Here is a 13,733-nt window from a genome sequence, read left to right as displayed (position 1 = left end):
AGAGGGATGGGATGGTCAAATGGCACCTACTGCAACCACCTTTGAGCTCCGCTGTGCCTGGATCAGATGCCAGGTGTTGTCTTCTGGTAGAACCAGGAAGATGTAAATATCGGTTTGCAAATCAAACATGTGGCAATGGAAGTCACGGAAGCGCGAGCAGCGGGGAGTGTGGTATGGATCGATAGAAACAAGAGATTGGGCTGCTGGGCTGCACCCTCTGGGGACTCTGCCTATAAATTCTGGTGTCCTCCTGCATCAGGAGCTCCAAGGAGATGGCTGCCACCAGGATCTTGTCTTGGATGGTGATGATAATTCTTCACATTCAGGTGGATGCAGGTAAAGAGCCTCACTTCCCATCACCTTTGTAGCTATATTTCACCTTGGGCTAACACTGAGATTTAAGACTAAAAGAGGATTTACCAACATGGCTCAGCTCTTTTGAAAACCGTGAGCAGGTCAAACCTATGAGCTGAGCAAATCAATGTTATCAAAACTCCTTAATGGAGTTAATTTTTTTCCATCATTTTTCATAAAGAGCCTAGTAAAGGAAATTAAAATTAATGTACTGCAAAACCAATGATAATGTTTCCTGATATATTTATATTGTGATAATGGATTTAAAGACTAATAAGTATTTTATGAACTAAATACATGTTTATTTTAAAGAGGATGAGGTGTACAAACCACGGGGTTTGTATTTGATTAGGGACATTGTTCATCTAACCCTTTGGTGTTTAATAATAGAGTGCCCTAGATAAAACAGGTATGGCACCTATCCCTGTCCCTATTATTATTATAATGATTAGATGATAATGGAAATTACTGTAATTTTTTATTAGTCTAATTTCCCATAGGCCAATTCCTGTTAGGAGGGTAATTTAATTTGGTTGCAGAGCCAATGGTCTGCCCAGACACTTCCATGCCTTTGGGGACCAATACAAGTATTGGTGGGCCTGCTGGGAGGGGGGATATTTAAAACAGGGTGAAACAAGCTTTTTGTATTCAAAAAACACTTTCCCCCTTTCCAGGTGAGACTTCCCTGACTGAGCAGGGTGCCAGCCTGGTGCTGGAGGAGACAAGACCTTTCTTTCTAAGCATGTGCTGTTACATCCTCTAAGCAGGGATGGAAAAACACCCAAAGTGTTGCTACAGCTGCTGTCTTTCCACCCCTTCCTCCTTCAGGTGTTAAGCTCTGGAATGAACTTGACTTGAACTAATGAACTAAAAGCAAAAACTTGCATTCCCTTTCCATGCTCCCACACACACCCTCACACACAGCAGAAAGAAATAACATTCAGGACTGTTTCCAGACTCAGTTTTTTTAATGCCCCCATTATTTGCTCCCTCCATAAATATTTGAGGTGCAATTAGTGATAATGAAAACTAAGCTGGGATGTTGATGTTCAGCTGGAAAATACTCAATTGCTGTTTAACCCTTTCATTACCATCCAGCTAATTTATTTTTAAAGCCTTGCATGCGTGAGGAGCAGAGAGTGGTGGGCTGTGTTAGAAAGTTTCCTAATATCTGAATAAATTACACTTGTCCCTGTCAAGATCTTCTGCATGCAGAAATCACTTCAAACACATAGACTGTGAGTTTAGGAGCCAATGCCACAGGTCTTATCAAACATGATATTAGTGAGGGCATATTCCCACCTCTCAGGCTGTCCACAGAGCAGGACTTTTATCCCCAACAGTAGCTGGAGCTAATCCACTCCCTTGCAAATCCACTGACATCCCTTTGTCAGGGGGATCCTGTGCATGGAAACTTCTTGTCCTCATTACTTAATTCATGTAACGTTCCTTTAACATGTCTTTTTCCGGTTTTTGTTTCTTGTGTTAACACTAGCAGATTCTCCAACAAAAATGCCTCTAACAACAGATAATTTTAAAGGTATTTAAAGTTATATAAAAATGTACATTGTTTACAGAGTTGGCCTTGCTATCTATTCTCTCTCCAGGCTGATGAAAACTCTTCTAGTCCAGTGGTAGCCAACACATCAGGGTAGTCAGTGTCCTGCAGGTTGGGGTCCCAGATGCTGAATGCACCAATATAGAATCCACATGGAAGCACATACATGTTAGATAAAGCACAGCATATAACTGAATATTTGTTTCTTCTCTCACAGAAAGAATGAGAGTCATCACTGCAAAGAAGAGCTTAATTAAATCATGGCTTGGGTTAAAAGCTTAGGGTAATAAAGCCAGGTTAAAAGTGGAGGCTATACAAATGCAGCAGTTTCTGAAAGCCTAGAGCAAAGTTATGCACAGCTTAAAGAGACAAATTTTGGCTGAAAACAGGTTTGTAGATGGCTTTTCGGTGACCTGTGTAGGGACAGAGCAGGACTCACATGAAATGCCGTTATTAATTGTGGTAATAACAATGAATAACTGTCACCAATTGTGGTAATAACAATTAATTGCTGTCACAAAAACACCGGGAAAGAGATCACCTTTGCCCGCGTGCCAGAGCCCTGTCCTGCGGGTCACCTCTGATCTCTTAGTGCCACCCGGAGGCTTTCCATCATCCCTAGCAGGGAAAACCCTTCTCGGACCCAGTCACTGTAACCAGCTGCGTGGTGTTGGTGGAATCAGTGGTGATGGAAGTGGAAGGGAACGAGAGATAGCTTAGATGTGGTGGGAATGTGATCAGAACTTGGGACAGGGAGCTCTTGGAGACCCCTCTTTGTACCTGCAGCTGTGCACGATGAAAATAATGAGATGTGCAGCCTCCCCTGTCACTGGCCTTGTTCTGACTACTTCCCCAGACATTTTATGTCATCTTCATTTCTGCTGAGGTTTTCCTCGTTCTTGGTTTGGTGAAAGGGAGAAAGGCAGTTTTTTCACAGCCTATTCTCATACCAGTAGTAGAGCCATCAGCTCCTGATAAGGTCAGGTGAAACCAGCAGACAGAATCAAAGAATTGTTCCGGCTGAAAAAGACCTTTAAGATCATCAGGTTCAATCATTAACCCAGCAGTCCCACACATTTACATGTCTACAGGTGCCACATTTACATGTCTTTTAATACCCTCCAGAGATAGTGACTCCACCAGTGCCCTGAGCAGCCTATTCTTTCCAGGAAGAGATATCCCCTTATCTCCAGTCTGACTTGAGGCTATGTCCTATCACTCTTACTTGGGAGAAGGGATTGACCTCCACCTGGCCTCAACCTCCTTTCAGCTCCCTTGAGTGGATACCATCCAGCCCCACAGACTTGTGAATATCCAAGTGGGGTACAGGTCACTGACTGTTTCCCCTTGGATTTTGGGGGCTTCATTCTGCTCCCCCTGTCTTCCAACTCAGGGGCCTGGGTGACCTGGGAAAACTGGTCCCACTTCAAGGCACTCTCTGGGCCAGTTGCAGGTTTTTGGGCTCACAAAGAGTGCTGATGGTTAACGGAAGAAAAAACTGCTGAGATTTATTAAAATAGACAGAAATCTCCTGGATCTAAAGTCCATTGGCTGCAAATTGCTACAGACTGAAACAGGGTTTGAGGAAGTTTCATGTTAAATTTGCCTTGTTGACCTTCACATATGATGTCCTATTTTTTTCCTCTCTAGGAACAAGAGGTCCCCCAATAACTACTGACACCACGACTAGTAAGTAGAATTTATCAGATTGTTACTTTATATGATAGTGATAGATTTAAGTGTTTGTCACAGTATTTATTCTTGGGAAAAAATTAGTATGATTAAAAAGCTCACATTTTCTTTAGGGTGGGGGCAGGAATGTACTTGAGAAATAAATTATCTGGGAAGCAAGAATTTGGGGATGGCTTTGCTCTACAGCAACCAGCCTCCTAGCTAGAAAGAAAAAGACCTTCTGTCACTTGTGCCTGTCAGTGTGATATTAATTTACAGGAGGAAGGGTAGAGAGCACTGACAGCTCCCAAAGAATTAGTCCTAATTCTCTTGCTCTCTGTTTTGTTTCCTTTTTTTTTTTTCTTGCTCGTTCTCCTCCACTGATTCAGTCATAGCTGAGGGTGAGTCTGTCTGCCCCTGCTGCCCCAACCTCTCCATCCCACCGTGGCGGAGCTGAGGAGGGGCTGCCAGCCCTGGGCTGCGCTGCAGGTGGATGCAGCCATGCCCAGAGAGGATGTGGGATGTCATTGCCTGGACCCAGAGCACCACTGGCTTGACCAAGGGGTTTGTGTCTCTCAGAGGTGCAGCTGAGGCTGAGCGATGGGCCCAACTGGTGTGCAGGCAATGTGGAGATCTACTACTTTGGATCCTGGGAGAAGGTGTGTGGGTACCTGTGGGACATGCAGGATGCCGAGGTGGTGTGCAGGCAGCTGGGCTGTGGCTCCCCTCTCACAACCACACACTTCTTCCCCTCGAACAACTCGTACCCCTACATGTTTACTGAGGTGAAGTGTGCAGGCTACGAGACGTCCTTGTGGCAGTGCCCCTACACCTACCAGTACCGTGTCTGCCACCATGGAGATGCTTCTGTCGTATGCTCAGGTGGGTGTCTGTGTTCTCGTGGCATTTTCCTGAAGAAAATCTGTCTGGAGTGAGGTGGGATGAAGGCTGTCCAGCCCTTGCTCCGTGCTCAGCAGGGCAGCAGCAGGTCACGGGTCCACATCCCTGATGCAGAGGGTGGAGTTTCAGAGGGAGCAGCAATCTCATGTTTGCAGACTGTACCTGGGAAATGTGGGGTTTGGGCATCACTCCTGCCCAGAGCAGGCTGTGAGGAGAGGGATGGGTTTTAGTCAGGCCATCCTCGCCATGGGCCCCTCCATAACTTTCCATGAAATAAAATATGTGCTCCCAGGGGAGCCAAGCAGTCTGAGTGCCTCACACCCTCTGCTTTTCTTCTTCCAGACTCAGGAATAACAGTGCCTCCAACAGCAGGTAAGCAGAGATTTGTGTTTATATATGGCTTTTCCATGGGGTTTTCTTTCTCTGGGATGCTCTGTGTAGACTGCACTTACAGACCCTGGCTAATGTCCCTAACATTCAGGGAGATGTGGGATTGCTTGGAGTCCTTTGGGACTGAGCAGCCACTTCTTCTGTGGGAGAGGTTTGGCCCTGGTCTTCATGGGTCTGCATTGGGGATGCCCTTGAGCAAGTGCTGGTGCAGTTGACACTGCAGCCACATCAGTCCTGCCAAATTACAGTGCTGACTATGGGCTTTAGCTTTATTGGTTCAGTGGGGTTCCCACTGGAGAGGGGGGACTCCCAGCAGGTTGATCCTCTTAGGCAAAACACTGCTTGCTCACCTGCTGCTCTCTCCCTGCAGTACCAAATGTCTCCAGATTCATGGTCCCCAGGTCATGGACTACAACAGGTATGCCCAAAGGAGCTATGGGGTTGGACAAGCTTCTGCCCTCAGTTACACATCACAGAATCACAGGATGATGAGGTTGGAAGGGATCTCTGGAGTATATCTGATCCTACCCCCTGGCTAAAATCAGGGTCAGCCAGAACTGGCTTCCCAAGACCATATCCAGAAGGCTCTTGGCTATTTGCCCCCTCTGTGGGCAACCCTTGTCTGTGCTCAGTCACCCTCACAGAGAAAAAGTGTCTCCTGATGTTCAGAGGAAACCTCCTGTGTTTCAGTTTGATCTCTTGTCCCCTCACTGGGCATCACTGGAAAGAGCCTGGCTTTTGGAGAGGGTTGACTCCCAGCAGGTTGTATCTCTTAGGAAAAATGCTGGGAGTCGACCCTGCTGATTTCTCCTTGCAGCACCAGGTACCTCCAGCACAACTTCCCCTCTGTCACTGACCACATTTAGGTCCAGAGGAGTTAAGGGGTCTGATTATCTCCTTCCCCAGGTGTCCCACTGGACAGTCAACCCCATGGATTTGGGTTACTGTATGAGCTGAGCACAACCCGTGCCCTGGGCTGGGGGGATGCAGGGGTGATGTTTTGGGGTGCCCAGGAGGGAGGATCTCTGTGGGGCTGTGGCAAAGCCTCCTTGGTGGGGCCATGTTCTTTTCTGATGGATTCTGGCGATGCGGTAAGAGCTCTCTGCCCATGCCCAGGCTCTGCTCTTTTCCTCAGGAAACTTCTCCTGTGGTGGCTTACTTCAGGGATTGTCCGGCACCATCCAGAGCCCAGGATACCCCAACCCCTACCCCGACAACTCCTACTGCGTGTGGCGCATCAGCCTGTGGGACCCAGCCCGCAGGATCCAGCTCCAGTTTACGGACGTGGAGTGAGTCTGGCCGGGCTGGCTGTGGGTTTGGGGCCGGCTCTGGCTGTGGGCTCAGGGCTGGCTCTGGCTGTGGGCTCGGGGCTGGCTCTGGCTGTGGGCTCGGGGCCGGCTCTGGCTGTGGGTTTGGGGCCGGCTCTGGCTGTGGGCTCAGGGCTGGCTCTGGCTGTGGGCTCAGGGCTGGCTCTGGCTGTGGGCTCAGGGCTGGCTCTGGCTGTGGGCTCAGGGCCGGCTCTGGCTGTGGGCTCAGGAGTGGCTTTGTCCCCATTATGGGGCTGTGGGCTCAGGGCCAGCTCTGGCTGTGGGTTTGGGGCAGGCTCTGGCTGTGGGCTCAGGGGTGGCTTTGTCCCCATTGTGGGACTGTGGGCTTGGCAGTGGTGCTGGCTGTGGGCTCAGGAGTGGCTTTGTCCCCATTATGGGGCTGTGGGCTCGGGGCTGGCTCTGGCTGTGGGCTTGGGGCAGGCTCTGGCTGTGGGCTCAGGGCCATCTCTGGCTGTGGGCTCAGGGCTGGCTCTGGTTGTGGGCTCAGGGCTGGCTCTGGCTGTGGGCTCGGGGCTGGCTCTGGCTGTGGGCTCAGGGCCGGCTCTGGCTGTGGGCTCGGGGCTGGCTCTGGCTGTGGGCTCAGGGCCGGCTCTGGCTGTGGGCTCAGGGCAGGCTCTGGCTTTGGGCTCGGGGCTGGCTCTGGCTGTGGGCTCGGGGCTGGCTCTGGCTGTGGGCTCAGGGCCGGCTCTGGCTGTGGGCTCAGGGCAGGCTCTGGCTGTGGACTCAGGGCAGGCTCTAGCTGTGGGCTCAGGAGTGGCTTTATCCCCATTGCGGGGCCTTGGCAGCCTCTGCCCCCGCGCTGGGAATGCGGCCGTGCTGCTGGGCCCTGCAGCCCGTGGTGCAGACAGATCTTCCTCTCCCCCAGGCTGGAAGGCAGCAGCTGCTCCTACGATGCCATCGAGGTGTACGACGGAGGGTCCCCCCACGGCTGGCGCCTCGGCCTTGTTTGCCGGAACGACCATCGTGTCTTCAACTCGTCTGGGAACCAGCTCACCGTCGTGTTCCGCAGTGACGGCAGCGTCACCAGGAGAGGCTTCCACGCCTACTACTCATCTTCTCTTGCCTTCAATAGCACTGTGGGTAAGAATAGAGCTGGCTTTTACTCTTTGCCAGGGTAGAAGCTCAAACTCAGTTGCAAAGAGCTTCTGGCGGCTCTCAACACCTTGTGGGCACCCAGACCCCCTGGCCCCACTTAGGGGTATCCTGTCTCAAGGGCATTTTTCAGGATAGGATGGCCATGAACCTGCTGCCAGACACTGTTTCTTTGCCTGATGGGCAGGAATGGGATTCTCTCCACCTTCCCCAGTGCTGCCACTGAGCTGTCATCAATTTTCCTGGCCTATGCTGTAGGCAGAGGGGTTGCTCAGCCCTGGCACACTCATTGCCGCAGAGGCCAAAGGCTACTTCTTGTTTCCCCAAAATAAAGAGAGCTGATGTGCTCAGGCACAGCACAGTGAGCTCCTTCTGGCAGCTGAGGAACAGTGGAGGAGCAAGGCTGGCTGCTGCTCTCTGTCTGCAGTGCCAGGCTCCCTCTGGATGGCTGCAGCACCATCTGCTTGACCATGCCGTCCTCCCAGTTTGGTGTCACCAGCAAACAGGCTGAGGGTCCACCCTGTCCCACCCTGCTGACCATTAACAAAGGAGATCAAGGCCCTGCTGAAGGGAGCTGTTGCACATGCAGAACACAAGCTGCACCCTGGGCTGGTGGGTGGAGGGGAAGGTTTGGAGGTGCAGCCATACAGGGACCTGCTGTGTGTCCAGTGACTGTGGGTCTGGTGTTTCAGTGTCCCTTTGGGAGCCCTTCTGGGGAGGGGTGACCCCCAGAGGGCTGTTTCTCTTAGACAAAATGCTGAGTGTTCACCTGCTGCTCTCTCCCTACAGCTCCCAGTACTTCTCCCACTGTGCCATCAGCTTCAGGTAGGTTTGGAGGACTTGGGTAAGTTTATGAATAGGGAAATTTATCAGCATTCTTTTTTTGAAACAAAATAATTTGATTTTCTTTTCCTCTTCCCTTTGGTCATTAGCAATTGTAACAGGGGGTTCCCTTTTCAAGGAGCAGCTGAACTCCAGAATGCCAGCCTCAAAAACTGTGCAGTTCTGTGGCAAATATTTGTGTCCTGCTGGTGCAGGCACTGCAGATCAGCATTATAAAATGTGTTCAGTGTGGTTAGCATCTCCTAACCTGCATTCAGATGTACATGAACCTAATGGAGAGGCTACTGAAGCTGATAGAAGTCACTATGTCTATGTTTAGACATAAACGTCACACAGACATAGTCCAAACGCAACCCTAAATGTGCATACATCTCTTTTTCTTCTTGTATTTTTCTCTGCAGAAGATTATTCTTGTGGTGGCTTGCTTTCCTCTTCATCTGGTACCTTACAGAGTCCATTTTACCCCAGAAATTATCCAAACAATGCCAATTGCGTGTGGGAAATACAAGTAAAGAGCAATTTCCTTGTCGTTCTTGAATTTCGAGATATTCAGTAAGTAAGATTTTATTGCTTGGGAAGATGAAAGTATGGGACTGACAATTTGGACTTACTGAGCAAAAGCCTACTTGATTTCAAAGGTCTTTATCAAAGCTTTTAGTCCATCTGGAGAGGAAAAATGTGTTCCTTTTTGCTTATTTAGTCAAAAACGTGGCTGGCATCTACTGAGAAAGAAACTGGAGGCTGCAATTTCTGTTCCAACAATTTGACAGTCATATCAACCAAATATATTCTTCTGCTATAGAGAGTTAATCTGACTAGAAAACCAAACCAACAAGCAAACAAAAAACAAAGAACAAAAAAATGAAGCATTAAGCTAAATAGTTCCGTTGCCTCCCAGGATGGAAGGTGGCAGATGCCTCTCTGACTACGTGGAGATCTACGACGGGCCCCTGCTCACGTCTCCTCTCCTGGGGAGGATTTGTTCTGGATATTACCGCACCTACAGGTCGTCCTCAAACCTGCTGACCGTCCGCTTCCACAGCAACTCCCGATACACGTACAGAGGGTTCCAGGCCACCTATTACTCTACTCCAGCTGATGACAGCACCAGTAAGTTCATCTTTAAAGCAGAAACATGCTCTTCAGTTATTTTCTAATTCGTTGACTGTTGATCTTATTAGTGTTCTTTTAAATTATATCTGTGGCATTTTCGTGGAGATTCAAGTCCATGGTTTGGATTCTGAACTCCTTCTGCCGTATCAACTGCTTCTGCAAAAGACAGTGTTTATTTAATCCATGACTTACAGCCTTTTTTGGTCACTTCCCTGACCTTGTAACATGTTTTCTTTGCCATCCACTAGCACTGCTGTGTTTGCCAGACTACATGCACGTGGTTGTGAGCAGATACTTCCTTCAGTCCCACGGCTACTCTGCTTGGAACCTCACCCTGAACGACCCCTCTTGTGCACCCAACATTACATCAAATTATGTGTCATTCGACATTCCATACAATCACTGTGGCACTGTCAGAGAGGTAGGACTGAACGTTTCAACAAATACGGGAGGATATAAAAATTCAAACAGAAGAATCTGCTTAGAAAACCAGCACAAATTGGGCTGCAGGGACTGGAAATGTCCTGGTGATTATGGGTTGCCTCCCTCTCTCCTGAAGGATAAGGTCTATTTGTACTTGCATTTCCTGCCTCTGCTAACAGAGCATTCCATTACAGCCATTATCAATCTCCGAAGGAATAAGCTGTGGAAGGATACAAATACTTGGCAGTTTCAAGGTCTCAGGCTGAGTGTGATGGTTAAAAAGGTTTCAAAGCTTTCACTAAATATGACTAAAAATTTTGTAGCCAGATTCCAGCTGAAGTAATGTGCTGGACCTGATTCTTCACATACTTAATGTTGTACAGGTTGTATTTAATTCTGTTATGTCTACATTTATTGTGGATATTTTTTAGGCCAAAACTGTGGGCACTGAGTGAATACCCTATGAAGATTACAGATTCTTATCTTGAGAACAGAAATTACAAGAGTTAAACTTTTCCACATCAGATTTTCTGGGAAATAATGTTCTTACAGTGCACATCGCTGTAAGGATACAGCAAAGTTTAGAATGCATAATAGGGTACCTGACTATATGAATTAATTTTGCATTTCATTTTCTGTGCCAAACAGGGAGACAACAACACAATCAGCTATTCCAACATTATTAGAGGGTCCTCTTCTGGTACATTAATCACAAGAACTAGAAACCTTCTCTTGCATGTCAACTGCAAGATGCTCCAGAACACGTGGACACAGACGATGTACATTGCGGATGACAACTTTGAGGTCAATGAAACTCAGTATGAGAGATACAATGTGAACCTCACATTTTATGACTCTTCAAGCTTCTCACGGCCAGTGTATGACTCACCCTACTATGTAGGCATCAACCAGAATTTGTACCTGGAAGCTTTCCTGCACAGCTCTGATCCATTTCTGACGTTATTTCTGGACACTTGTGTGGCGTCTCCCACTCCTCACAATTTTACAACAGGATCCTATGTTTTAATCAAAAATGGGTGAGTTCTTATCCATTACAATCACAGACACAACTGTCTTCAAACTCCTGTATCTCTTTCTAAAGATTTTTTTTTTTTTTAAATTTGATGGAATAGTGTGAATATAGCACATGTTAATGACAGCTTCTAATTAATTAATGGACAAGAGTATTCAGGGTTTACTGGGAAAAAGGGGATGGATTGACCCAAAATATAACACATGCACCACAGAGCTTAAAATAAGAAGTAGACTAAAAGGCTATCGCCAATTCACAATGGATTATTATTATTATTACAAATTATAATAATATAATAATATAATAATAATATAATGATAAAGATGTTTTTGCATCTTTGATTAGAACAAGGAAGAATGGAAAAAGTATTTATAAGTTTAAAGATTTGTGATAGATACAAACAAAAAATAATACAATATAATAATATATTAATATGTTATATAATTATACTAATAGTAATAGTGACATACCTCAGGTAAGGTTAATTTTTCTTCACAGAATCATACAAACACCTGGTATCAGACACACAACAGGCTGAAGGAAGGCAATGTGGTTCAGTTCTGCCTCAGAAAGGCATTTTGGTTTTCACACTTGCAGCTTTCCAAACTGTTTTCATTATATTTAAAAATCACTTCTCATGTCGTGCGTTTTGTTGCTTGTAAATGACTGACTGCAGTGTGTATTCATGAGAAGGAGATCTTTTTGCTTCTTTTTAGGTGTGCCAAAGATCCTACCTATGCTGAGTATTCCTCATCTCAAAGACACATCGTGCGGTTTCGGTTCAATGCCTTCCAGTTCATTCGGAGCAATCCAGAGGTTTACCTGCAGTGTGAGCTGGTGGTGTGCAGGGCCTATGACTATTCTTCCAGATGCTACCAAGGCTGTGTTCAAAGGTCCAAGAGAGGGGCAAGCTCTGACAAAGAAAGTGTGATTGTTGTTGCTGGCCCAATACAGCTTTGGGAACCTGGTTCTGAGACTGGGAGTCAACAGGGATCTGAATAAAGCTGATGCCTTTGACATATAGCATCTTTAAATGCTAATTGAATTCTGGAAGAAATTGTGCTGCTAGATTGCCAGAAGCTCTAGAATAAATAGTAGGAATGTGCTTACTGACTCATGTCTGTTACTGCCACTTCACATCAGTCATCCCCACATAACAAAAATGCTACCTCAGTGGTTCTATGGGGAGTGAAATTCGTGATCTTCAAGCTTGTTGGTTGCTTTCTTAATGGTAAAACTGAAGCGTTGAAACTGTAGTTTGGGTTCTATGAACAAGTTCTATTAATATACACCTGAGTCTGGATGTATTAGAGTGCAAGAAATCTGTTAATCTAGAATGATATTTTCCAGCATTTTTTTATGTTTTGGACAATTTTTTATATTTTGAAGGATGAGGGATAAAGCATGACCAGATCTTTTCATCTCTCTCAGAGATGAATTATTTTGTCATTCAGGAAAACATGAATTCAGCGAGTGTTCCATCTGATGTTTCCTGTGCATAATTCAATTTTTGCTGTCAGCCCCTCGCAGTTCATAGAACCCTGAGTTGGAAAGGATCCACAGGGATCATCCAGTGCAGCTCCTGTCCCTGCACAGACACCCCAACAATCCCACCTGTGCAGCCCTGGCAGCCCTGTCCAAATGCCCCTGGAGCTCTGGGAGCCTTGGAGCTGTCCCCATTCCCTGGGGAGCCTGGGCAGTGCCAGGACCCTCTGGGGGAAGAACCTTTCCCTAAATCCAACCTAACCCTGCCCTGACACAGCTTCAGGCCATGCCCCTGAGTCCTGTCACTGGCCACCTCAGATCGGTGCTGTCCCTCACTTCCCCTCATGAGAAAGCTGCAGACCATAACGAGGTCTCCCCTCAGGCACTGTTTTCACTCTGGATGGGCTTCTCTTGAAGCAGAAAATGAAGAAGATAATTCCATAGCAGATTATGTAAACCTTGCTCAACACCTGATCACATTGAGTAATTTGGTGGATTGAGCAATTTCCTTGCCCTGAGTAATTTCATTGATGATTCAAGATTAAAATCCAAGCCAGACAGGCTTTCCTTGGTGGAGGCTCACTTCTTGAAAAGAGGTGGGCTTGACATAACAACTCAACACTGAAGGAAGCCAAAAGACCAGCGATGGTTTAACAACCCTCCAATCAGTTGCCACCCTGTAATATTAGGCTCTCTTATTTAATCATAGTACATGAACCATAAATTCCCTCTTCTCATGATGATATCTTGATTCTGCCAGTGAAAAATACAGCTATATATGTTGTGAGATCAGCACAGCATAACACTTTTTGTCTGTAATACCTCATGTATGTCATCCTGAGTGCCATCATGTGGCCTGTACAGGGAACCAGCACTTCTGGGGCACCTCAGATCCTGGGTCCAGTTTTGGGCTTCTTGCTGCAAAATGTCATTGAGGTGCTGGAGCACCTCAATGTGTGCAGAGAAGGGCCAAGGAGCTGGGGAAAGGTCTGGACCACATGTTTCATAAGGAGTGGGAGCTGGAAGTGTGTTCAAAACTTCCCAAGGGAAAAAAGCGTAGATCAGACTTCAATGCCTCTCACTTACTGTGTGCCAGTGTGATAAAGTAATTGCACCACAGATGGAGGAAATTTTTCAGTGGAGGCTCCTGAAGGAAAAGAGGGCTGGGAGATAACGTGGACTGAGGATTGAACTGGATGAAAGTCTAGTGGCACACAGGGGTTTAATATTTGTGACTTAAGTCAGTGGAGTAGCTGATGGTTTCTGATGATCTTCTATTATCATGCAATCACAACCTACAAAATTGCAGCAAAACCCCACGTCTCTATAATTTCCCCCTCTTAAATACTGGTGAATGAATAGAAAATGTATCAATGGCCCCAAAGAGGTATTTGCATGGTCACACTCACATTAAGGTCTGAAGTTCTCCTCACCATTCCTTGGCTATGTATGTCTTCTCCAGCTCTATATAAAACATTAAGTTTAGGGCCAATGATGTAGTCATTATAGTGCTATTAATAAATGCAAATGATGATTATTAATA

The 13,733-nt window shown here is 46.7% G+C and overlaps 1 protein-coding gene across 1 annotated transcript; it reads left to right on the top strand.

Annotated features, from left to right (window-relative positions):
- The first annotated feature begins 257 nt into the window (after window positions 1-257).
- On the top strand, window positions 258-11,810 carry LOC134554543 (deleted in malignant brain tumors 1 protein-like). Its single transcript, XM_063405147.1, has 15 exons — window positions 258-336; window positions 1,850-1,894; window positions 3,563-3,601; window positions 3,973-3,984; window positions 4,163-4,465; window positions 4,826-4,855; window positions 5,244-5,291; window positions 6,009-6,162; window positions 7,067-7,281; window positions 8,083-8,118; window positions 8,538-8,688; window positions 9,035-9,246; window positions 9,498-9,670; window positions 10,321-10,709; window positions 11,422-11,810. The coding sequence occupies exons 1-15, from the start codon at window positions 273-275 to the stop codon at window positions 11,705-11,707; spliced, it is 2,157 nt and encodes a 718-aa protein (XP_063261217.1). The 5' UTR covers window positions 258-272; the 3' UTR covers window positions 11,708-11,810.
- Window positions 11,811-13,733: the final 1,923 nt, after the last annotated feature.

Source organism: Prinia subflava, chromosome 9, assembly GCF_021018805.1.
Source record: "Prinia subflava isolate CZ2003 ecotype Zambia chromosome 9, Cam_Psub_1.2, whole genome shotgun sequence".
Classification (NCBI taxonomy): domain Eukaryota; kingdom Metazoa; phylum Chordata; class Aves; order Passeriformes; family Cisticolidae; genus Prinia; species Prinia subflava.
This window is presented reverse-complemented; position numbering and strand designations above follow the sequence as displayed.

Excerpts from the sequence above, each read along its gene's own strand:
- LOC134554543 (XM_063405147.1), top strand. The coding sequence starts at position 273 with ATGGCTGCCACCAGGATCTTGTCTTGGATGGTGATGATAATTCTTCAC. Across the intron at positions 4,466-4,825 it reads TGCTTCTGTCGTATGCTCAG|ACTCAGGAATAACAGTGCCT; the intron begins GTGGGTGTCTGT and ends TTCTTCTTCCAG. Across the intron at positions 4,856-5,243 it reads AACAGTGCCTCCAACAGCAG|TACCAAATGTCTCCAGATTC; the intron begins GTAAGCAGAGAT and ends CTCTCCCTGCAG.